The following is a 24,320-nucleotide window of genomic DNA, read 5'->3' as shown; positions in this document are numbered from 1 at the left end:
ATGTAAGGAGGCAACCACACATCGATGTTTCTCTAACTCTCTCCCTTCCTTTCCCTGTCTAAAAATAAATAAAATCTTTTTTTAAAAAGATGTGAAAATGGACTAACGCAGTCCTGAAATCTACCTTAAGGCAAAATTTGAACTCTTAGAAAAGGAGTTGCCAGCCATTGGCACAGCCTCTGGTCTCGCCCCGGCAGGCACACGGCTGGGCTGCACATTGGGGCCACGGCAGGCTGGTGTGGCCATGTGAGCCAATGGAACGTGAGTGGAAATGAGAGCGGGCCATTTCCAGACCACGGCCTTGAGAAGCGGTTTCTTTCCTGCCAGTGTGGGTGTGAACCACTGCAAGACCCTAGGACAACCCTTCCCCAGCAGGGTCCCGATGCCTCAAGGTCTTCATGCGGTGCATGGGGAAGGGTCCCCACCCCCAGTCATTTTCCCGAGGCTGAGAAAGGCCACCCTGGAGGGCAGCACAGCCTCTCGATTAAAAGAGTCTGGGTTTCTGAATGACTCCAGAGGAACTCTGATGTACCGAGGAGTAAATGGGTCCGTAGGCACTTGCGGGTCCGTTTTAGCGTCACTCCCACCAACAGATCACGCGGAACTCAGGACAGCTTCCTTTCCCCCGCCTTTCAGTGGATGGCCACAGGGAGGCACACACATTGAATGTCCCCATCTACGTCTCCACCTACTGCAGATGGTGTGTGCGATTCTGATACGGTCGTGATTTTAAAGCCAGTCAACACAAAGTGCAACACTTTTAAATTTTAATGGAAAGGTAGACAATATTTTAAAGTCAAAAATTCAATTACAAAGAGGCAGAGGTATCTATACAGCAGCTTTACATGCATACAGAAATACCGGACTTCAAAGCCCTAATGTTTCAGAAGGATTCACCTGTCTCTGTGCAAACCTGGTGTTATTCAGGAACGGCACTACTGACCTTAAAACTGGAAAGTGAATGCACTGTTCAGATGCAATGCTTTGTCTCAAGGGCACGACTCCCCAAGGCTGTTTCCACTCTCAGTGCCCTGGGTTCACTGGGGTGAGATCCACGGGAAACCAGCCTGGATTTCCAGGAAAACACACGTTCCAGGAGCTCCGCTGCCTGTGTGTCCCTCTCCTAGGAAGACGCCGTCCCTACCCGCATGACTCTGAACAGCGTGCCGATGCTGTTGCTTCGGATCGCATCCCGACAGGCGGCGATCACCTGGCTCTTCGGTTTGCCAACTACAGGAGGAGAAAGCTCTGATCAGTAGAGTCTGAAAGGTTACTGAGAGTGAAAGGATAAATCAGATGCCGGGAAACTAGGGCGGAGGAGAGTCGAATGTAGTGCAAAGTCAGATAACAGATGCTCCCACTCCCTAAAAAAGACGCCTTTGTGAGCAGGTTTATCACAGACCAGGCCTAGAGCCCGTTTCAAAGGTCCGTTTCACAGAAAAGGATCAAAGCTCACACCCACCCACCCACCCACCCGCCAAAGATTATTGCTAAAAGGAGGTCAAGCCACTGAGTCCAAATGGCAGATTTTAGGTATAAATCTCTGGCTCTATTTTTTGCTCCCTTTGGTTTACTGGGTTGTTCTTTCTCTGACTTTTAAGTTGGACACTGAAGTCATTAATTTTCAGTCTCCTCCCCACCCCACCCCATTTTTTGTAATAGGGGTATGGAAGGCTGCCTTCTCGGGGATCTGCCACCAGATTCTTCTTCTTTTTTTAAAATATTTTATTTATTTATTTACCTTTAGAGGGGAAGGGGAGAGGGAGAGAAACATCAATGTATGGTTGCCTTTTGTGCGTCCCCTACTGGGAGTTGGCCTGCAGGAAACAGGCCTGCAACCCAGGCATGTGCCCTGACTGGGAATCGAACCACAATCCTCTGGTTCGCAGGCCTGTGCTCAATCCACTGAGCTACACCAGCCAGGGCCCACCAGATTCTTCTTTAGAGGAAGCAGCAAGGTCTAAGAAAAGGAGCTGAAAGCTTTCTTTTTCTTTGAAATGTGGACACTAATTAAAGCCAAACAACTGGCTGACTGAAACTCAAATGACCAGTACAAACTGGAGTGTTAAAAATGTCTTTTTTCTTTAAAGATTTTATCTATTTTTAGAGAGAGCACAAGAGAGGAAGAAAGAGAGGGAGAGAAACACCAATGTGTGGTTGTCTCTCAAACGTCCCCAACCAAGGACCCAGCTCACAACCCAGACAGGTGCTCTGACTGGGAATCAAACCAGCGACCTTTCAGTTCGCAGGCTGGCTCTCAACCCACTGGGCCACACCAGCCAGGGCTCAAAGTATCTTTATAATAGATACAGGCTCCCATGTGGATTCTTGGAGCTACAACCACCTTCACCGGTTCTCGCCCCCAAATTACTAATAACAATGCTACAAGTGACTCACCACGCAGACGACCTGCTCTTTGAATGGCTTGGTTGACGGCTTTGAGGTTCCCCAACAGCTCCGTGTGATTGTTACAGCGGATTTTGTACCCGTTTAGCAAGTCTTTATTAAGATCATAGAGCTCCATGTAGCGGTTCTTCATTGCTTTCCTGTGTGAGTCAACAGAAATATAACATCAGTGCACCTGACTGGCAGACTTAAATGAAAACACTTGCAAACTTCCTAGCCACGTAAAGAAAAGCTGTACTGTCGTCACAACAGGGTAACAACAAAAGTCCACTTTGAAAACATTGAAAAGTTTCTATCGACGTGGTCTATTTCTTCCAAGTAAATGGAAGACAAGTGGTCTTCCTTTGTTAATGGTCCATAGTTTATTTGAATTCAGGAGCCAAGAATGGTCCGGTGCCCGCTGTGCCGCAGGGTCGGAAAAAGTGAGTAAGATGAGAGCTTACCTTCCAGGTTTCAGGTTAACATTCACTGGACAAAATGTGCTACACCTGCCCATACCTATTCTCACCTTTTCATTGTCAAGTGTAACACACATTCAGAAACTTCATGGGACAAACATGTTATCGGCCACGTGAAGATAAAGGACATCGCAGCATCCCGGAGCCTCCCACTGTGCTCCTTTCGAACACAGCCCCTCCGCCCCAGGACGAAATACCACCTCTGGTCCTCTCTTCCCCGTGTTTATACTTTCATCGTCCACGTATGCTTCCCAAATGATGCAGTTCAGTTTCCCCTGTTTCCAAACTATAAACACGTGGAGCATTTTGTGCGTGTTCTTTTGAGCCTTCCTCCTCCTTTCACCCTCCGTTGGGTTTGTAAGGCCCGCCCACGCTGGCGCGCATCGCACCTCACTGCGAGTAGCGTTCCGCTGTGCGGGTATATCATGACCTCCCCTCACACTGTCGACGCTGCTTTGGCCTGCTCCCACTCTGGGGTTCTTGCGAACACTGCCTGTATGAACACTCTTGTACAGATGCCCTGGTTTATAAAGTGCGCACGTTTTTCTCGGTTATAAACCAAGGGAACTGCTGGGCCGTAGGGTGTGCACATTTTCAACTCTAATGATAATGCCAAGTTATTTTTTAAAGTCCTCCTACCGATCACACTCCCACGAGTAGCGTCGGAGAGCCGCTGTTCCATGTGGCTGACCTGCGGCACTTTGCAGCTGTGCTGCTAGCCACGGTAAGTACTCACATGTCCTTCATCAGACGAGCATCCTCAGCTCGGACCAGCAAACTTCGGATCAGATTGGAATTGTCAGCCATGTCGGCACTGAGCTTCTGGTGCACCGAGTGATACTCATCCACCTGGGGGCCGTGGACACGGGGGGTTAAAAAGCCTCCCGGACTCCTTACAAACCAGACAGACCAGGAAGACGCTGTCTACCTTATGCAAGGCTCTCTCCTTCCCCGGCTGGCTGGACCCTCTCAACCGCCCACAAGTCACCTCCTCCCCAGGGAACTGATGAGTCTCGGCTCTCTCCAGCGCTCGAGATGGCCTTCCACGGGGACCCTTTCTGTGCCCTCACATGGGAGCCCTGGCAGCAGGCAGTCACAGCTCAGAGATTTGGGGTGGGAACTCGGTTCTAAATTGGGGCCAATCGCCATCCTTACTTTTCCTTTTTCTTTTGAACTTGTGTCGTTGGAAAGCACTACACCGAAGTGCAAAGTCGATACAACAGATAAGGTGAGGGGTCAGCAAAGCACACTGCTGATCTACATTTTAAGAAGTCTCCTCCCAGATCAAATAGAAAGCAGGGTGGTCAAGAGCTAACTTCTCACTGTCGTAAAGAAATGCTTTAGGGAACCCTCCAATACTAGTTCAGTTTTTATTTTAAGAATTTGCAAAATTCTTTAAAACATGGGTATCGTCTAGCATATGTGTAGTTCTGGTACCACTGATCTAAGGGAAACATCTGAAACATTATCACACCACCACGTTCTCGTGCAAACATCCACCAGGCATTCTCACCTTAACCAGCACCTTTCGTAATTCCTCGAAATAGGCAGGGAAATCCGCTTCTACCTGGAGGTCTTCAACCGCAAAAAATGAGGCCATCGACTGGATGATATCACCAGCCAAGTCGATGTCATCGGTATTCACAGTGATCTACCCAGAGGAAAAAGAGACCAGTTGAGCATCCTTGGATATTAATGACAAACGCAGCTAAAACAGTACCTGAATTTACCCACATTCAGCACATTTGTTGAGCATAAATTCAAGCCACATGTGGTGATGAAAACAAAGGGTTTAGTCCTCAAGGAAATTGAAAACAAACCACATTCATCATTTCTAGTAGCAGGCTAAAAGGTCAATCCTTCAGCCTTATAGACGAAACAACAAAGTCATCCAAACAGTGAAAATGTTTCTGGTCAGCTCTGTATTCCTACCCCCCCTCCCCCCAGTGAGACAAAGAGGGGCTGCAGGGGAGGAGGGGAGAGGCCGAAAACGCTGTTTGGGGCCACAGCCCGGTGTCTGAGATGATCAGCACTAGCAGAGTGAGTCAAACACGTGGTTTGCTGACCTTGAGACAGTGTCACCCGCCTCGCTCACACTGAGTGGTGAACACGATGTGAGAGATCTATGTCCAAGACGTTAAACGTTACCTCTCCACTCAGTTTTATCTTTATGTACAGCTGGCTCCCGTTCCGCAAGGAGGTGAAACACACTTGAAAGGGGGCATTCTGAATGCTGGTGTCCTCGGGGAGCAGGAAGTTCTGGCTGAGCCATATAACCACCTTAAAGGGGAACAGGGTGCGATGAACTTCCCCTTTTAAAGTGCAGCCGTTGTTAACAGTCATCTGCTTTCTCGTTTCATTGCTTGGAAAACAATTGTACATCACCCGCTGCCCCCCCGCCCCTGCGTCCACCACCACCACCAAGAAAACACCAACCTCAGCCCCCTTCCCATTGCCTACACGTTCTTAAGTAGCATTCGTGATGGTGTCTGGCCCCACCGCAGGCACACTCTAATGGCATTTTCAACTTAGACATGACCTCGTATGCCACGGAGAAGCAATTCAGGTGTGATGCTGATTCTGTTTATAGGAGAGCGCCTCTGTGGCTATGTCCTGGACAATGCAATCTGCTTAAAATTATTCCTGGCCATTCTTTTAAAAAAATTTTTAAATGGAATATTCATGTACACATAGTATAGACACCATGACACATCCACACAATAAAAATGAATTTTAAAATAAGAATATAGTACTTTACAGTGGTTTGTAATACAGGTCCCATGTAAGAGCCACCATGAAGGGCCCATCTATTGAGTTTCTGGCTCCACAGGCGTGGCCAGGGGCTGAGAATCTCCGTGATTGAAGAGCCTCACTAAGAATTCTGACATCAGCCCCGGTTCAAGTCCATTGGCATCAGGCCTTTCCAGGTGACGAGGTGCCGTCACACCAATTACGTAATCTTCAGGGGCCCCGTGAGGTAAGATATCCTCACTCCCAGAGAAGGAAACTGAGGCTCAGACTGGTGACGGGCACTTCCCCCAAATCACTGAGAATTTAATTAAGTTCTAAACTAATTAGTTAAGGTAGCAGTTGAACGCCCAAATGTTCCCAGCTCCAAGTCCGCCTCTCCACTCTGATGCAGGCTCCTCTTGAAACACTAGGTCAGGACAACCACACTAGGACCACGGCCACCGAGGAATGAGAACCGGTGAGAATGCACCTGTAACTAAGGATGGTTCGGGGAGAGACGGTATGTATTTTTCCAAAGTGAGAGTAGGTATTTTAGCAATATTTGGTTACAGGATACAAACCAACTCCAAACTACATAATTCATGTCATACTTACTGCTACCAAATAACTCATTCACGTGAGTCCTCCCTCCTGAGAAGCAACATCCAAGGGCTTCTAAAACACAACAGTATTGAAAGAAAAGAGCCAGACGCTCACCCTCTGGGCCCGCTCTGCGATGGTGAAGTTGACGTAACTAAGCGGCTGGCTGGCCGAGTCCGGGCTGGTCAACGCATACATGGAGAATCGGGGGAGCTGCCTGGTCAGCTCGAACACGTGGAACTGGGTGCTGTGGCCGACCAACGGAACACAGAGAACTGAGTCATCAAGTTGATATTTAAGGGTCACAGATGGAAGAAATCCCCCAAAACTGTGGGGTTAAAATTACCGCAGTCATGGGGTTTGAGATTTGGAGATAACATGAATCTATAAATACATATACATGCACCAAGAATTGAAAGCACCCTCAGAAAATGGAAAGGCTTCTGTCTTCTACAAACCCAGAGATTTTTCCCACGAGCTGGGGTTATGTAGAACTCCAATATAAAGATGCAGCCCCACGCTTACAGTCTTAGAGGTCAAAACTAGGAGTTGACAAACCAAGTAAACATATTTTTTGAACTTTGTAATTATAAAATTATGAGACTAAAACCAGAAAATAACCATCTTAAATCCCCCCCCTCCTTTCGGGGGGAAGATTTCAAATTAGGGAATAAGGTTCTGGGAAAACTTTCCTGGGTAGACTGGCCATGCAGTGGTTTCTGCAGCCCCAGAGCCCCTGGCACAACGGACGAACCCACACGTCTTGCCCTCCTCTCAGGGCCGTCTGGGAATGAACCGTGACTCGCAGAGGGTCACCTGCTCCTGTAACCCACGAAGGTTTTCAGGTGCAGATCCACCGGGACGTCTTTGGGAGGGGCAATCGGGATGCGGATGGAGCTGGAGAGGCTGTGCAGGCTGGGGTGTACCACGTGGCTTTCGCCCAGAAAAATGCCCTCTGCAAAGATCAAGACCGCCCGGATGATGGTGTCTGCAGGGAAGAGGGGAAACGGCACAGGGTTCGAGAGGCACCCTCCAGAGCAGCCTGGGTGCTGACAAGCGCCCCCTGTGCGTGATGTCTCACCATTGGAAGTGGAAATGCACAATTCTGCGTGAGCGGCCTGTGTCTCGCTCCCCAGGTTGACCGAGAGGGCGGTGTGCAGCTTGGTGTTGGCGGGGATGACGCCGCGCTGCCCGTCAGCCTCATTCGGGGGACTGCTCACCTCCACCTGCCAAACAGCCCACCCACTTCCAGCTCAGTCAGTCACCGGGGGGAAGGAAGGCCACTTTTAAATACTATGGTGATTCTGCTTCAACAGACACATTGTTCATCTCATTCTATTAATCTGGTTTTTTAGAATTCAGAGGACTTGCCTCATTAGCACCCCCTGGCTCCACCTGGCCTTCCCCCCGCCCAGGGAAAATACCCTTGTCCCTTTCTGCATACCCATCATGCCTTTCACAGTTTATATTGTTCTTTTAAAATAACAAAATAAAATTCCCTTAGCATAGCGAGTTAAAGTTCGCACGACGGGACGAATTACAACCCCACTTGCCTGCTCGTCTCCAGCCAGTCTGGTACATACGTGTACGGACAGGCGTGCGCACAGGTCCCTATGTCTGTCACTGTTTATGTTCCTTGTGTTTGAGAAGGTGAGAGATGCTCCCCGCCTACTGTCCCTGCTGTTCAAACCACACTCCTCCTTCCGCATCAGCCCAGGTGCATATGCTTCACCTTTGGGAGCTGGCTCCCCGGCACACACACACTCCCTGTCACTGGTTGCCATCTCAGCTGCTTCCAGCCGGGCACTGCTGCCCACGGGGCTGCAGGAAATGGACCACTTGTGCACTGGCAGGAAGTGGGATTTCCAGATGAAAAAAATGCCCTGTCCATTCTGACCCGGGCCGGAAAGGCCGGAGCAGCCTGCACTTCCGCCGGCAGGTGGGAGGGAGCCCGCACGTTGGGGGAATCTGACCATCTCCTCCTTCCGCTCTCCTCAACACTTCAGATCCCCCCTCCCACCCCACGGGGCCCACCTTGGCATTTTCCTCGTAGTTACGGAGTTCCAGCAGCAGATTCTGTTTCTTCTGACTCAGCTCCCGGATCAGGTCCTGCTCCACGCTGGTGTCCACGAGGTTCCCTCTCATCTCATCCAAGCCTGGCAGGTAGCCCCGAACTGAACAGAATAAACAAGCACTCACCACACAGAGGAACCTCCCAAGTCTAGGCAGGTCTACCTGTCCATCTTCGGTTACCTGGTCTCATGAACCAAACACCTAGGGTCTCGTTCCCCCAACTGAGGGGCACTTACTAAGATGAGAGAGGGTATCATTGCCAATATTTTGGAGAGGGGTTTCCCAGGGTTCTGACCAATCCGACTGAAAATCGGACCTCTCGAGCATTCCCCGTCCCATTTACTTTCGCCATCCACAGAGCAGCAGATTAACTGAACGCGGCCGTCCCCGCAGTAATCTCCCTCGACCACTCCAGCAATCGAGGCAGAAAAGTTATCTTTAAAGATGACTTCCCCAGTTCGGTCACTCCGAGCATCGACCTAAAAATAAAACAGGCACTTGGAAAATCGCTTCTGCTGCCGCTTTTAAAAAACACGAAAACTTAAAGGTCCCCAACTGTACTCCAGTACTCCAGTTTAGTGGTCCCCAACAGTACTCCATGGTGCCCCCTGGCTTCTGAGGAGGCACCTTTGACCCCTGGGGCCTGAGGGGGACCCGAAGAGGCCTTCGTCAGCTGTGACTTCTTCCTTCTAAATAAGCTGCTTTACAATTAGCCTTTATGTGATATTTCATTTGGATCAATGGGCTAGCTGAGAGGCAGGATGCATCTATCATACACAGTACGAAAGTCCAACCTGCCCAGGTTACGGTTCCAGGTTTGCTCTCACTATCTGTGGGACCTTGGGCAAGTTTCTGGAACCCCCGTGCTTGGCCTCATCATCAGGGATCCACGACAGGAGTCTGAGGACACCAACTGCACCTGCCCCTCCCGGGGTTGGAAGGAGACCTCGAGGAGCCAACCCAGGGAGAGTGCTTAGACCAGGGCTGGCACGTATCACTGTGCAAGAAATGCTCTGAACTAAAAAAACGTTACCTTCATTACACATAAACACATGAAATGTGGTTCTCTCTAAAGTCTGAAAGTGCCAAACCTTCCGTCACAGATACAACCTGTCATAATGCCCTGTGTACGAGTCCTTCTTCCCCGTAAAAACTGTTGAGACGCCTACTTCCTCGACTTTCCTCTTCCTAAGAGAGGCAAGTACGTCTCTGACTTACGTCACAGAAACAGCAATGAAGAGTGACCACTTAAGTGACAATGCTGTTCTAAGCAGGAACACATGTATCTTCAATGAAAGGCGTGCTACAGAAAGTCAGGTAGAGGTCATCTCAGGGACCGAGGCCTCTCACTGCTTTTCTGTTTTCATCAACATCCTTCCGTTGGGGAAAGGAATTCAGCAACAGAAGGATGTTGATTATTTACTCATTGCAAAACTGCAATGAGTAAATAAAGGAACTGAGGTCACGGCCTGCTCCTGGTCCCCACCCTTTGTCTGGAGAATGTCACGTGAATGCATCCATGCAATTACTAGCAACATGACGTAAGCCCGAAACTTAGGGATGCTGAAGGCTGTGAAGTAATGAACGACCTGCATTTTTCCAAAGTTCTTAACACATCAACGGAACCTGCTCACTCCAACTGAACCGACCTCACTGCTTTCTGCTAGCTACGTAAAAGCCTCCAGCCCTGCATTTCCACAATATTTAGTAAACAAGAGGGTTAGCTGCTAACTTAGAAACAAGACTACAAATTAATATTTCTGAGGAGCTTATACTCTTTAGCTTTATTCAACATGGAGGCTTTGCCCTGGAGGACAGGATGGGCCTCTAACTCAATAGATAACCTAGCCTGGGTATCTCAGTTGCTTAGAGCATTGTCCAGACACATCAAGGTTGCAGGTTTGATCCCTGGCCAGGGCACATATAAAAATCAACCAATGCATAAATGAATGGAACAACAAATTGATGTTTCTCTCTCTAAAAAAATAAATGAAAAAAAACCCTTGAACTTGCACAGACGTTTTTTTAAAGTGACCTACTAACAACAAAGTTAATTGGCTAGTTACATTTATTTAGTGCCTTCGCACCTACACAAACATGCTATATCTGTGTATTTTCCTTTTCTGTGCTAATGCTGCCAAGTGTAGCTATCAGTTTTTCTACTTACGTAATGAGCTGTGTAATTTTATTATCTTTTTTTAAAGCTCTGGGACAGATTATATAATAGAAATTGCTTGGTATTTTGGAAGTATTTAACTATTAAAACATCTAGGCCCAGAGTCCTATTTGGAAGTAACTTTCGATTAACTTCTGAATCTGGTAATTCCTAATTCCCGAATCAATCATAGTAATTTATACTCCCCTGGAATATGGTCCATTTTACGGACTTTCAAGTTTCTTAGTATGCAACTACCCATCCTTCCCTAAAAATAAGGGTATTTTTAATACCCTTAGCAAAGACAGTACCCAGTGTGGAAGCAGGAACCAACATAAGAGCAAAGGGAGGTTACAAGGTCCTGGCCAAAGTAAAGGGCAGTCAAAGAGGAGAGGATGAGCCGATCCCCAGGTGGCTGGAGAGACGAGAAAGTTGGGGCAAGTGGTATCCATGGAGATCTGGCAGCTCCGCAGGCCGTTTCCAACAAAACAGTCCCAGCTTGCCAAAAAACTAGAAAATTCTGATTTGAAGTGAATAAAAGGAAAGAACACAAAAAGATTTTATTTTGAAGTTATAGCTGGGGAAACATTATTCCCCTTGGTTCTAGGTTTTCAGTCCATTTTAAGGCTTAATAGAAAAGGGCTATCCAAACAGTTTATACAAACAAGCTTACTAAACTTCCTTGTTGTGCTGGTTGGGACCTGGGGTCAGCCTGGCTGCACACCTTCTCCTCCTTCAAGAAGGGGACTTAGACTGAATCTCCTGGGGAGCATCGCCCACCCAGACAGGGCCATGAGGCCCAAAGGATGCTCACTCGCTGTGCAGTGCCGACAACTGAAGCAGGGAGAGATGTGGGAAGGTTAAGGGCGTTAAGTTTGAAAGCACCGCCAAGGAACGTGAGTGTGGGTCCTCATGTCACTGTTCCGCATCACACAGCCAACACGTCCCCAGATAACTGTCACTTCGAACTGCGCCCGAACTCGGCCGCTCACACTCACCTTCCCATTGGACCACCCGGTGATCAGCTCACACACTCCATCAGAATCAAGGTCAAAAGCATGAATGCTCACGGCATGGTTTTTGGACTGAAAAGGAATTGCCATCGTTAGTACAGGAGTCTCTCAGTGGGTGCAAAGTCCCTGCATACCGGAGGCCGACCCACACTAACTTTAATTCTCCAGTAGCGGGCTGTTTTGTCATAAACTCCCACCGTGCCATTGGAAAGGGCATAGCCAAACCGACTGCCGTACATGGGGCAGAGGGAGGTGATTATCTGCAAAAAAATAAAAACAAAAACATAAAAATACAACCATTTTCCATTAAGGCTCAATTTCATGTGAAGTATGTCTTCATAAAACTGCGTGTGAAAACTGGATTTAAATGCCCTTCCAGTCCACCCAGAGGGAAGGTACCGTCTTCTCTGTGACCTGTCTTATCCATCTCAGAGGCTGGATAATCAGAAATAAATAAACTCACAAAGTCTGGCGTTTTAGATCAAGCTTATGTGGCAAGTCTCAGCAAATTAAAAAGAGAAATAAATAAAAGTGAGGGTAAGGGAGGAGGAAAGCTGAGCACACAAGGTTTAGAGTAGGTAGCATAGGTATTATACACCCTAACTCAAAAAAGTTTTCACGATTATTCCAACTTCCTTAACTTACAATATCCCATGGTCTAAATGTTAAAAAGACTTACAAAATCTACAACTGAACATGTTTTATGTATATACTTTTCTTTCTATGTCATCATTTGTTTGCTAGAAATAAAAGATATTCCTCAGAAAAAAACAAAATCCTTCAAAGAGTGAAAATCCAAGCACACGCATCTGTGCATGTATGTGACCATATGCAGAAGCACATGTTACACAGAAATATTTATAGGACTGTTTTGGGATTCAACATCTCAGGAAGATTCATTTTTAGATACTAAACGAAATTACCTTTTACACTTGAAACCAAAGTTTAATAACCTCTATGATCCTGCAGAACCAAGTGCTCATTCCAACCCTAATACGAGACACTAAGACACAAACTGTATAAAGCAGAGAATAGTTATATAATTTCCTCCACGCCTACAGCTTTTCTACAAAACCGCCCACACCACACAATTCTGAATGCAGACTGCTGTGCAGGATTCAGAATTCTTTCACTCAAAACACTGGTCCAATGGCACTGCCAACAAACTGTGATTTTGCTGATCTGGGAAATGACCTCTGAGCTAGGGGCAAGGTCAAACTGAGAGGACAGGACAAGGGCCCTGAAGTGTACAGCTTTATAAAGCCCACATTCTCATAAATTTAGGGCCCAGACTCCCCGGGGTTCCCTAGTCCTTCCTTAGTTCCCTGGTCTCTTTCTTTTGTGGACTAGAGGATCCATGGTCACCTGAAAACCCTCGCTCTACTTCATGTTCTCCTGGCCTCTTCTAGGATGTAAGAAACAGATGTTGCAAAGAATGCAGCCTCCTCACCTCTAGTATTGTCAATAGACAAATCCAACAGAAGCTGAATGATTCCCAGCAGATGGGGAAAAATGCACTATGAATTTGAATGGCAGGGAAAGGGCAGTGGAGGCACAGCAGCTGCAGGCCAGTGACTCTCAAGTTGGGGTTTTGGCGGGGGGCAGATGAGGAGGGGGTAAGCCCCTTTAAGAATCTAATGAGGGCTAAGGACCCTCTCTCCACATAAAACAGAACCCTGTGTACAGGCACATCCTCAGCCTGCTGCTTTTTTAAAAAATATTTATTTATTTTTAGAGAGAGGAGAAGGGAAGGAGAAAGAGTGGGAGAGAAACATCAGTGTGTGGTTGCCTCTCATGTGTCTCCTACTGGGAACTGGCCTGCAACCCAGGCATGTGCCCTTACTGGGAATCGAACTGGTGACCCTTTGCTTCACAGGCCCGCGCTCAATCCACTGAGCTACACCAGACAGGGCTAGCCTGCTGCTTTTGACCCTCATCTCTCTCCTTCCTTTCCTCTCTGTCCGTAACTGTGACTTTACAATCACAGTAGCTGCAAGAATATAAAAAGTAGGACTGTGTAAAAATCTACGGCTCTCGCCATAGGATCAAGGTCAATTAGTTAAAACCACCGATAGTACTTTCTATATATCAATACACAAGTGCTGCCTTTTGGCCTCCCCCGCGGCTCGGGGAGGAGCAGCCTTGCTTTGGTAAGTGGAGAGAAGTGAGGACAAGCGGTCCAGTGCGGTTTTGAGGTCCGACTCCCAAGCACCACCTGCCAACGTTTGCAGAATCCTGCCATCCTGACCTCTCAGATTCCCTTCTGTTTTGTTTTGTTTTTTTTTTTTCTGTCTGTGTACAATGCCTATAAATTACTGCTCCTTTATTCTCTTCATCCTTAATTCAGAATAGCCTAATTCTTTTTTTCTGTTTCCACCTCCCTCAGTCCTGGGTCTATCCTAAGAATGTAAAAACTATAACGGATAAGGGCAACCTTAGGGGCTGTTTTAAAAAAACGAACTTTAAATTCTTAAAGAATTACATGAAGTAATTCTAATCACAAAAAAAAACTAGCCCAGTTCTCTAACATCTAATGTTTAAGTTTACCTACAGAAATGTGCCTGAGAAGTAATCAATCTGAATGAAGAGAAAAAGTATAAAAATCTCATTTACGCATTCCATTCGATCCCATGTAATAGACATGAGGGGGAAGGGGAGTAAGACAAGGCACAAAGGTTCAAATCCTGACCAAACCACTTCAGAGCCATGACCTTGTACTTGTGATTTAACAAGAAACCCAACACCGGTTTCTCCTGTGGAATGGGAACAACAGTACTCCCTTCCCGATGGGGCTGTTGTAGGGTCCAATGAGTCAGCTCACGTGAAGCACTCAGAACAGCGCCTGGCATATAGTAGGTACACAATAAACAGCATCTAATAAATTCATTAAAAGAATGTCTCTGCTCAATCATTTTCCTCTCCTTAATCAGTCTTTTTAAGCTATCTGTCACACAAGATTTTTCAGTGCTTCTTTGTAGCTTTGTAGCATACAGCTCTGTTTACCCCCCACCGCCCCAGTTTTTACCCCAGCCCTCTCATTGGATGTGCCGACCTATCACACGCAAGGTCAGAATTCTGAGGGGGCACTTCTCACCTCTGTTTCTGTCATTTCTGCCACAATCTCATCTTCTTTGAAAACTCGGATATCAAAATCCTCAGATCCAACAAGAAGCTTAAAAAAAAAATCATCGTGCACATTGAGTTCAGCAAGTGAACCCAGAACAATTTCCATAAATAAAACAAAATAAATAATATTTTGTGTGTCGCTGCTGCTCCCCAAGACTTCCGAACTCCCCGCAGCCCAGTGCTCAGGAAGGTCCCCTCTAGTGCGAAGGCCAACAAACTCGGTCAGTGAAGGGACAGGGGTCCTGGGGAACTTCTCCTGCCACACGGGCCGCACATCCCGCGGGGGTGTGCTCCCCAGCGTGCACCGAAGATGCTCCCTGGCTCAGCCCCTCTCTGCCTGCAGATGAAAACCCCATTTCAAATGCCAGGGCCTCATGTCCACGGACAAGGAGGGCCAAGTCTCCACCCAACACAGCACACCACCGGCTGCTCAAGAAGCTAAGTTCTGGGGTAACCATGAGAATCATTTCAAAGGCTAAGAGTCAGTCTCCAAAACTTCTAAATTCTGGAAAAAGTGGGCCAATATTGAAAACTATTTACTGATGTGGTTCAAAGGCACCAGGAGCAAGTTCTAACTAAGACTGTGACGATGACTGAGGTCCCATCAACAGTCCCATCAACTGTTCTGCCCTCCCTCCCACCCTGTCCTCTCTGTCTTTGAAACATCACGGCCTCGATCTTTGTATTAGACAAAGGGATTTACTGTTCAAAAGAGAGAAGAGCGACAAATGAGGCCAGTCAGCTCATTATTTAGGCAACAGAGCACCAACGGCAGCCACGAGAAGCTGACACTTCTCGCCACACCAATGTCATTGTCGCTGGAAAATGTATCCAGCTGAACACAAAGAGGAGAATCTCCTCCTCCACGTACCTCTTTTTTCCCATCACTGTCAAAGTCACACAAGGCCAAAGAACGAACGTTATCCCCAGTAACCTGAAAAGAAAACCCAATAGCATGAGTATGTCCTCTCTTCTCACTCAATCTGACTCTAACAGCTACGCGAAAGAGAAGGTTACACAAACAACTAACAGGTGTTACTCAAGTTTGGCATGTCTTTTTAAAAAATGTACAGAATTATAAATACGGTTCCGTTTTGTGTTCTCTTATTCATGACAGTCGATGGCAACACCAAATGAGACATAAATAAAGAGCATTGAAGGGAGTGCTTTGTTCTTCATACCGTCCAAAAGAGGTCATTTCCTTCACGGTCGAAACCCTGCAGCACACAGTTCCCACCGATAATTGCGAGAGGAGAGGAAATGTCTCCCAATGTCCCCAACACAATTGCATTGGCCCCATCTGCCACCTAAGAAGGAAAAAGATACAAAATCTCAGATATTAAGGATGCACAGGCATACCGGAGGTAATATATAGCCTTATCTTGGGGACTCCAATTCCTCTGTGGTCATTCGTGAGAAGCCACATGGTCCCCTGAGAGGCAGGCCGGGGCCGTCCCCTGAGGAGAGTCACTGTGGCAGACGTGTGCTGATGCAGGCGGGGACCCTCAGGCCCCTGGCGATGCACACTAATCTGCTACAATAAACTGCTACGAAGTCCAAGGCTCTCTAGGATATATGACCAAACATTGTTCTAGATGTTTCTGTGAAGGTATTTTTTAGATGAGACTAACATTTCAGTCAGCAGCCTCTGAGTGGACAGGTCACCCTCTATAATGTGGGTGGGCCTCGTCCAATCATTGAGTAGAAAAAAGACTGTCCCAAGGAAGGAAGAATTCTGCCTCCAGGTGGCCTTCGGACATGAGTTTCAACATCAACTCTTCCCTGGGTCTCCAGCCTGCTAGCCGACCCTGCAAATTTTGGACTTGCCCGTCTCTGCAGCCGTGTGCACCAAGTCTTTAAAATATATCCCTCCCCACTCCCCTCTCTATATACATATCCTATTAATTCTCTTTATCCAGGGAACGCAGACTAATCCAGTCCTAAACTCAATTCCAGTCTTGTACAAAAACACAGGAAGCCTATCTACGTGACCAAAGATTTCTCAGAAGGGCGGGAAAAGCACTAACCATTAAGGCAAAAAATTGATCAGCTGGACTTCATCAAAATTGGAAACTTTTGCTCATCAAAAGTCACCCAGCCACTGGAAGAAGCTGCATATGGGGAGGAATAAATGTAAATCTAACAAAGAACTTATACCCAGTACATTCAGAGGACATCTACAATCCATAATACCAATAAATAAATAGGCAAAAGACTTAAAGGCTTCGTGGAAGACACGTGAATGGGTAATAAGCCCAGGAAAAAGATGTTCCGCATCACTGTTCACGAGGAAGAAACGAAATGACACCGTTTAGCAACCGTGACCAAATTAAGTGCCAAGGAGATGAAGCAGATACAAACAACAGAATCACCATGTTGTACAACGGCCACACTATAAACCAAAACAAATGTCTGGTCTCTTTCAGGCATAACAAAAATGAACAGGAACGGGTAACGGGAATCTGGGGGCTATAAGGGGTGTACTTGCCTCTCTGTAGAAAAGATCTGAATTATTGTAGACATCGTAAGCCAAGAGATTGGTCTGTGTCCCCACTAAAAGAGTATCATAGTCAAGTTCAGGGTTCAATACTCCTGCAGTCAGGCAGCTGACGGCCTGATTAATGTTGAGAAGGGACACATCAGACTCCAGGGGGCTCTGGAGGACCCTGGGCGCCCTGAAGTGCTGGCTCCGGGTATGAGGATTGTGAATAAAAACCTAAAACAGAAAGAGTTCATTACATTCCCTTAAAGTGCTAAAAATGTAAAATGAACATACATTTTTAAAAAGACTCAGGTTATTAACAGATACCATCAACATTAACAAGAAGTCACTTTCATTGCCTGTAAAACTTACTTACAAACCCTACCACAGTTCTGTGCGTGGCTGGCTCTTAACCACTACGAATTGTGGCAATCTGTGTTCTCAACCTTGGAAAGAACAAGGTAATGGTCAAGGTCGAGTTATTGCTTATCAGGGCCGCTTACGTGGTACCCTCCAGCAGGCTGTCAAAGCGCTCTGACCAACCAGCCTTTGTCTGATCAATGTGCAGCAGAACCAACACGAATTTCTTTTTTTTTCTTTTTTTTAAATATATTTTATTGATTATACCATTACAGTTGTTCTATTCCCCCCTTCAATCCCCTCCACCCGCACCCTCCCTCCCCCACCATTCTCCCCCCCCTTAGTTTATAACCACGTGTCTCAAGTTCTTTGGATTCTATATTTCCCCCACTATTCTCGCCCTCCCCCCATCTCCAACATGAATTTCTTTCCGGCCTTTGTCGGTGCTTCTTAACAATAACAACAGACATCATTAGGTGCCAGAGTGTGTGCTAAATGCTTTACTCCACTAAACCACTGAATGAAAAAGAATCATTACTTCATAATTATATATGCCAAGTCATAGCATGAGATAACATCCAACAGAGGAGGAAGTGGTTGGAAAACGATAAATCATTATATAAATGTTTTATTCATTACTAAATTCACCCTGGGTCAGAGAACATGGACTCTAACCTCATTCCCACCACTTTCTAGCTGGGTCACCTCAAGTATTACTTTGAACCTCTCTGAACCACTAGGCAGGAAAGTGGGAGTCATAAAAAAATAAATAACAGCTAACAATCAGTGACCATTTCTTACGTGCCAAGTGCTTCCTATGTATTAACTTATTTAGTACTCACAGCAACCCTATGTGACAGGTACTATTATTAAGGACCTTGCCCAAGGCCATAAAATTAGTAGGTACTGGAGCCGGGATCCAACATGCCTGTGCTATGCTGCTGCCCTTGGCTTTGTGGCAGGAATGCTGAGATAATTACCGTCATAATAAGGCTTTGTAACTATTTGAGCTATTGCACTTGCTGTCCCTGTATCCCATGTATTTGGGGCAAGGCTCCATCAACCTAGTGACTAGATTCGCTTTGTCTGCTGTCCCTGGTATTATAAGCTTCCAGAAAGTAGGGACTCCAGCTTTATCTCTGAATCAACATCTAACCCAGAGGAGGGGTCCAGCAGAAGCCTGGTGGCTGTCCAGTGACCTCGGCTCTCTCCTTGCACAGTGAACACCTAGTAGGTACTTAGTAAGTTATGGGAAAAGCCGTGAATGGACATGGATACAGATCAAAAGTGCCATCTGAATCATTTCATTTGGGGGTCTTTGTATTCTTTTATGTTTTCATCAAGTTGTTGGGCTGGAGACAGTCTGAGACAGTGGAAGTGAGAGGCCCTGGGCTGCAATCTGGGGTCTGTTACCACTGCTGACCCTACCTTCCCCCTTCTGTGGGCTTCTCTTTCCTAAGCTCCTTATCTGCACGGCGACTCCAACAAAGTCCGAGTCTAAGTGCCTGAAGGCTAAGTTAACTGCTCAGATACTCTTTATTCATTATTCTGCTCTGGATGGACAACTACTGGGACACGGCCGACCGGTTGCCGGGCAACCCTGGCTGGGGGCGGGGTCGAAGATTGAGGGGCGGGGAGCACGGTAAAGGCCCACGGAGTAGTGGGACTCGGAAGGGCCCCGGCTCCGGTGCAGATGGGAGCGGTTACCTTGCCTGCTTGGGTGGCGGCCGCCAGGCACGGGTGCGTCCCGTCGTAGCGCCCTACGGCCACCATGCGGGGGTTGATTTTGTGGCGCAGTTTCAGGGTGAACACGGGCAGCAGCATGCTGGCGGCGGCTGTGGGGAGGACGGCTGGTGGCCCGAGGCCTGCGCAGCGGAGTCGGTCTCACCGGCTGCGGTGAAGGGCGCAGGGATCGGACCAACTCTGCTCCGGTGGCCCAGGCCCGGAGCGACGCGGCGCGGGTCCCAGGTGCCCCACCCCCAGGGCCGCCAGCTACTTCTGCAGTTGCGCAGGCCCGCCCAGCTTCTTCTGCGGCTGCGCGATGGAGCCTCTCTCGGGACTGAGCCAGAAACTGCTTTCATCTCCGTGATGGAGAGCATTGTTTAGCCGCTGTAACTTATCCGTCTTATTTTCCACTCCACTGGCGTGTCTAAAGTGGCCGTGCCTGAATCAGCGCGACCCCGAGGCTTCTCCTTCTAGCACTGCAACCAAGCCGCACGTCTGCACCATATGCCCACTGCCACCCCAACTCCACAGAGCCATTAGTTAAAGAAATGTCCTGCCCCTTAACTTTAGCTCTTATGTTGATGCAAACCACAGTGGGTACCTGCACTAAGTGGGTACCTGCACTCCTCTCCCAAAAAACAAATCACGCTTTAGGCGCTCAAGTATAAATAGTCCACCGCCCCTGGTAAGGGTCCCTATGCATGTTTAAATGCAAATATGCAAAACTGAAAAGTCATGAAACTTCTCAACGTTCATTTACATATTTTTGAGGGCCAACGATGTGTGAAGCACTGTTCTATTTTTTGTTGTTGTTTAGTTTTGTTTTTTAATTTGTTTTTTTCCGGTCGGGCACTGTTCTATACTGTAGGGATATGGCTGTGGCATACTAGTTCATTGCTCTCCCGGAGGGCACACACTAGTCTGCTGCTGAGACAAGCGCTAAAGAATACGTGGAGGAAGTCATTTGGTGGTAAGCACTGTCGAAGAAACAGGCCCAGCGTGGAGTCCTTTCCACCCAGGACCGCAAACCAAGACTTCATTACAGTTTCAGCCCCGGGCAGGAAAGGGATCTTAAACCAAATAGTCTGGAATTCCCTGATCAACAAGAGGGAGGTGATCTGCCTAATAATAAGATTCCTGCCACCCCTTCCCCAAGGAATGGTGCCCTAGCCTAGAACAGTCCTTTCTTTCAAGCCTGTCGGTTTGTCTGTGACTAGCACTGATCACAGTTGGGGACATGGTGGCTCTCCTCTGAGAAGAAGAGGACGATGGCCAGGAGGGACTGGCCCAGAGCTGACCCTCTCCCGACCAGCAGTCTCAGACTCTTCTCTACCTCCCATGACCCACCTAGCTCTTCAGAGGAGACACCTGCCATTTTCATCTCAGCGACAGCTGAGGCTCTTGACAACCCAGGACTTGTTGGTGGGGGTGGGGGTGCTGCTGGGCTGCAGGTGGGCAGCTCTGCGTGGTGGATAAGCCCACAGGCCTCGCCAGCACGCAGACCTGGGTTCGCTTCCTTATCTGTCCGTCACTCACTGACACTTGGGCCCATCCATTAACCCTAACGCTCGCAGTTAGTGATCGCCTTCTCTGTGCCAGGCCCTTGATACACGCTAACTCATTCGGTGCTCACAGCCACTGGTCGGGGGGAACCCCATCATTGTGCCCATTCTACAATAGAGAAAACTGAGTCACTCGAGGTTACAAAACATAAGCCCAAGGCCGCACAGCTGGTAAGTGACAGAACCAGGATGGCAACAGACCCAGGTGGTCACCTGGGCTGCTAACCGCTGTGCATACTGTGTCCAGCGGTGAACTTCCCAATCACCAGTGTCATCTTCTGGAAAAAGAGAAGTAGTTGTGTGCATTGGACAAACTAATATAACTAAGGCACTTAAAGCTAGGCTGGCATTTAGTAAGAGCAGCCTTTGACGTGTTGGGATTGCTGTTGTAATAAATCTAGTGACTTTCTTTCCTTACTTACTTCCTTGCACCAGCCCATTGTCGCAGGCTCCCTCTCAGCCCCGGGGTGGGAAAGACCAGCCCAGCTAATCAGGGTGTGGTGGGAGTCAGGTGAGCTCAAGAACCGCTTGCCTCTCCCTCCCCTTGTCCTCATTTTGCATATGCAAAGCACCCCCACTAGAGGGCGTGCAGGTGTAAAGAATGGAGGTTAAAGCACCTTGGGACACCAGACTAAAGGCCCGAGAGAGATGGGGTGAGAGGGCCTCCAGAGACAGAAGGCTTTTGACACTTGACACTCAAGGGTTGACATCTGGGGTCGGGGTGAGGGGACTGGGCCAGGGCGGCCAGCTGGAGCAGGTCTTTGGCAAGAAGCTACCATTGGGAGAAACTGAGTAAAGGTTCATGAGCTTTCTCTGTATCATTCCTTATCACTGCAGGCGAATCTAGACTTATCTTAGAATAAGTTGGATTTTTTTTAAATGCAAAGGAAAGGGCAGAGGAGGATCAGCACAAAAGGCACCATGAAGAACACAGAAAGGAAGCACGACTATGCAACCACCGTGCCAGGGAGAGGGAGGATTGGTGTGACCACTCCAGGGACCTGGGTGGCTCGCACCGCCCTTTGTTGGTCTCTAAAAGTGGCACACTGCTGGTGTAGCTCAGTGGATTGAGCGCGAGCCTTCGAACCAGATGATCGGGTTTCGATTCCCAGTCAGGGCACATGCCTGGGTTGCAGGCCAGTTCCTAGCAGGGGACTCACAAGAGGCAACCATACATTGATATTTCTCTCCTGTTCTCCTTCCCTTCCCCTCTAAAGATAAATAAATCAAATTAAAAAAAATACAAAATAAAAGTGGCACAGCAAAATGTACACATCAGGGTGCTTTCTCAACACAAGCTCTCAAATCACACCCACAGAATCACAGCAAAGACGATCATATCAGAGACCAAAATGAAGGACGCACCAGCGTAGCACCCGCCTTGTGCTGGTTTGGAAAAGGACTAGAGCAGCAATTGTCAACCAGGGTGCGGCGTGGATTTTTAAAACGTGCAATACCTGACTATTTAACCATGGGATCCGGATTGACGCCCCCAGTGGTAAGTCATGTTGTGATGCGGGCTACCTCACCTGGGGGTGACCTTCCCCAGAACCCATCAACCCTGGCTAATCATGAGAACACATCACAGAAGCCCAAAACGAGGAATATTTTACAAAATGCCCGATGATTACTTCTCAAAACTGCCAAGATCCTGCCAAACAAGGAACAGTGGAGAGGCGACTGAGGGGAGGCGACTGAGGAGGCGACTGATTAGTAAACGCAATCCTGGAGCGGATCTGGGGAAGGGAAAAGGGCGTTCGTGAGAGAACTGGTGACACCCATGAGAGTCTGTAGTTTGTTTGGTAATATGGTACCAGCGTTCATTTCTCTGCCCCACGGTTATGTGAGATGGTAATGCTGGAGGAAGCTGGATGAAGACTCTAGGGGGTTGGGATGGTGATTGGAGGAAGGAATGACTATAAAGGGGCGATTCTTTGGGGGTGCCAGGAATGGCACCTATTTAGCATGAGGTGGTGTTTACTTCTCCCCGCTGAGAAGTCACAAATAGGTCAGGTGGCTTTGCTCCCATGAGCACCCCTTTCTTTTCCTGGTTTTGTGCTGCGACGCCCATGCAAACACGCTTGAGATTCCGGGCAGGATTCTGAGCACGATTCATGATTCTGGGCGGGCCAGAGACTCTAAAGGTTACATTCAAAGATGCTCTAGGAAAATAAAGGAAAGATTTGGTCCAGCAGCATTCAAATATCACAATATCTTGCAAACCGTTCACTCGAAGCAATACATCTGGATTCATTTTTGTTGACGTACTTCTTTCTGCCCTTCTCTGGCTTTAGGTGCAAGCTTCTGATTTTGAGATATCTATATAACTTACATAAGTGGTGATTCTTTAAATTTACAAACACACTCTCCTTAATCTTTTCATTATTATGATCATTGGGGAAAAACTCCTCCTGCTTTGATCTCCACCTGCCAAGCCCAAAGTGGCATTGATGGGAAGGTGCGACCAGAGGTGTGCTGACAATGAGAAGCCGCTGTCCCAAGGTGAGGAAGACCCAAGAGTCTCTGAATGCTTTCAAGTTAGAGGAGGCCGCAGTGGGATGCCGTCAGCCCACAGGCAAGGAGCAGAGGAACGGACTGGTGGCCCAGCCTGCTCCCAGGGTTCAGATCAAAGGTGATGGATGGAGTGTGTTCCCGTTTCTAAGGAGGGTGCTCTTTATAGCCCCCCGGAGCCATACCTGGGTGTGGGCAGCATCAGACGCTGGCTGAGGCTTGACTCAGCGTCGGGAGCTACCCCTTTGGGCAGGAAGCCAGTCTCTGGGACACCCGCTCTGGAAGGCTTGAGATGTTGTACCTTCGCATGAACTCTTGTCGCTGAACACAATGTGCGGCTTGGCGGACCTGAGCATCCCAGGGCGCAGAGCAGGTTCAGGAAGGCTCCAAGTTCCACCTCCCACAGTCAGGGCGTTTCCAAGCAGGAAGGGGCCTGAGAGGCCACCAGCCTGGGCTGCTTTTTGTTTTATCCTTGCTGTCCTGGCTTTTTTTTTTTTTTTTACTCGACCAGCCTAACCTCTTTAACACAATATGTCTTTTTTAAATATTTAGTTTATTTATTATTTGAATAGGTAATACTTTGATATCAACCAAATTAAAAGGTATGAAAGTAGCCCTGGCCCGTGTGGCTCTGTTGGAGCTGTGTCCCATAACCCAAAACGTTGTGGGTTTGATTCCCGGTCAGAGCAAAAGCCCGGGTTGCAAGTTCGACCCCCATCCAGGCACGTGTAGGAGGTAACCAATGTATGCTTCTCTCTCCCATTGGTGTTTCTCTCTGTGCCTTTCTCTCCCTCTTCCCCTCCCTCTGAAAGCAATGAAAACATGTCCTCGAGTAGGGATAAATAAATTAATAAGAAAAGGTATGAAAGCGCACACACAGAGACATGTGGAGAAATTGGAACCGGTGTGCGCTGTGGGTGGGAGTGTAAACTGAACCAGGCACTGTGGCAAACAACATGAGAGTTCCTCGGAAATTAAGCACAGAACCACCACAGGGTCGAGCACGTCCGCTCCTGGGTGCAGACCCACAGGACTTGAACTCGCCGTTTGGAGGAGGCAGCCGTACCCTGTGTTCACCGCAGATACTTGTAACCAACATTCATAACGGAGTTATGCACA

The 24,320-nt window shown here is 47.9% G+C and overlaps 1 protein-coding gene across 1 annotated transcript; it reads right to left on the bottom strand.

Moving 5' to 3' along the window:
• Positions 1 to 760: 760 nt before the first annotated feature.
• On the bottom strand, positions 761 to 19,392 carry BBS2 (Bardet-Biedl syndrome 2). Its single transcript, XM_037041681.1, has 17 exons — positions 19,111 to 19,392; positions 17,050 to 17,277; positions 15,743 to 15,868; positions 15,433 to 15,495; positions 14,530 to 14,607; positions 11,591 to 11,695; positions 11,421 to 11,507; positions 8,611 to 8,746; positions 8,229 to 8,368; positions 7,276 to 7,420; positions 7,011 to 7,182; positions 6,312 to 6,441; positions 5,013 to 5,144; positions 4,378 to 4,515; positions 3,601 to 3,713; positions 2,398 to 2,546; positions 761 to 1,230 (listed from the first exon to the last, which is right to left on the bottom strand). Exons 1-17 carry the CDS (start codon positions 19,225 to 19,227, stop codon positions 1,124 to 1,126), a joined length of 2,166 nt encoding a protein of 721 aa, XP_036897576.1. The 5' UTR covers positions 19,228 to 19,392; the 3' UTR covers positions 761 to 1,123.
• Between the last annotated feature and the right edge of the window lie 4,928 nt (positions 19,393 to 24,320).

This window comes from Sturnira hondurensis, unplaced genomic scaffold (genome assembly GCF_014824575.4).
Source record: "Sturnira hondurensis isolate 20B ecotype Veracruz unplaced genomic scaffold, ASM1482457v3 Scaffold0003090, whole genome shotgun sequence".
Lineage (NCBI taxonomy): Eukaryota > Metazoa > Chordata > Mammalia > Chiroptera > Phyllostomidae > Sturnira > Sturnira hondurensis.
Note: the sequence above shows the minus strand (reverse complement) of the source record. Positions and strands in the feature narration are given on the sequence as shown.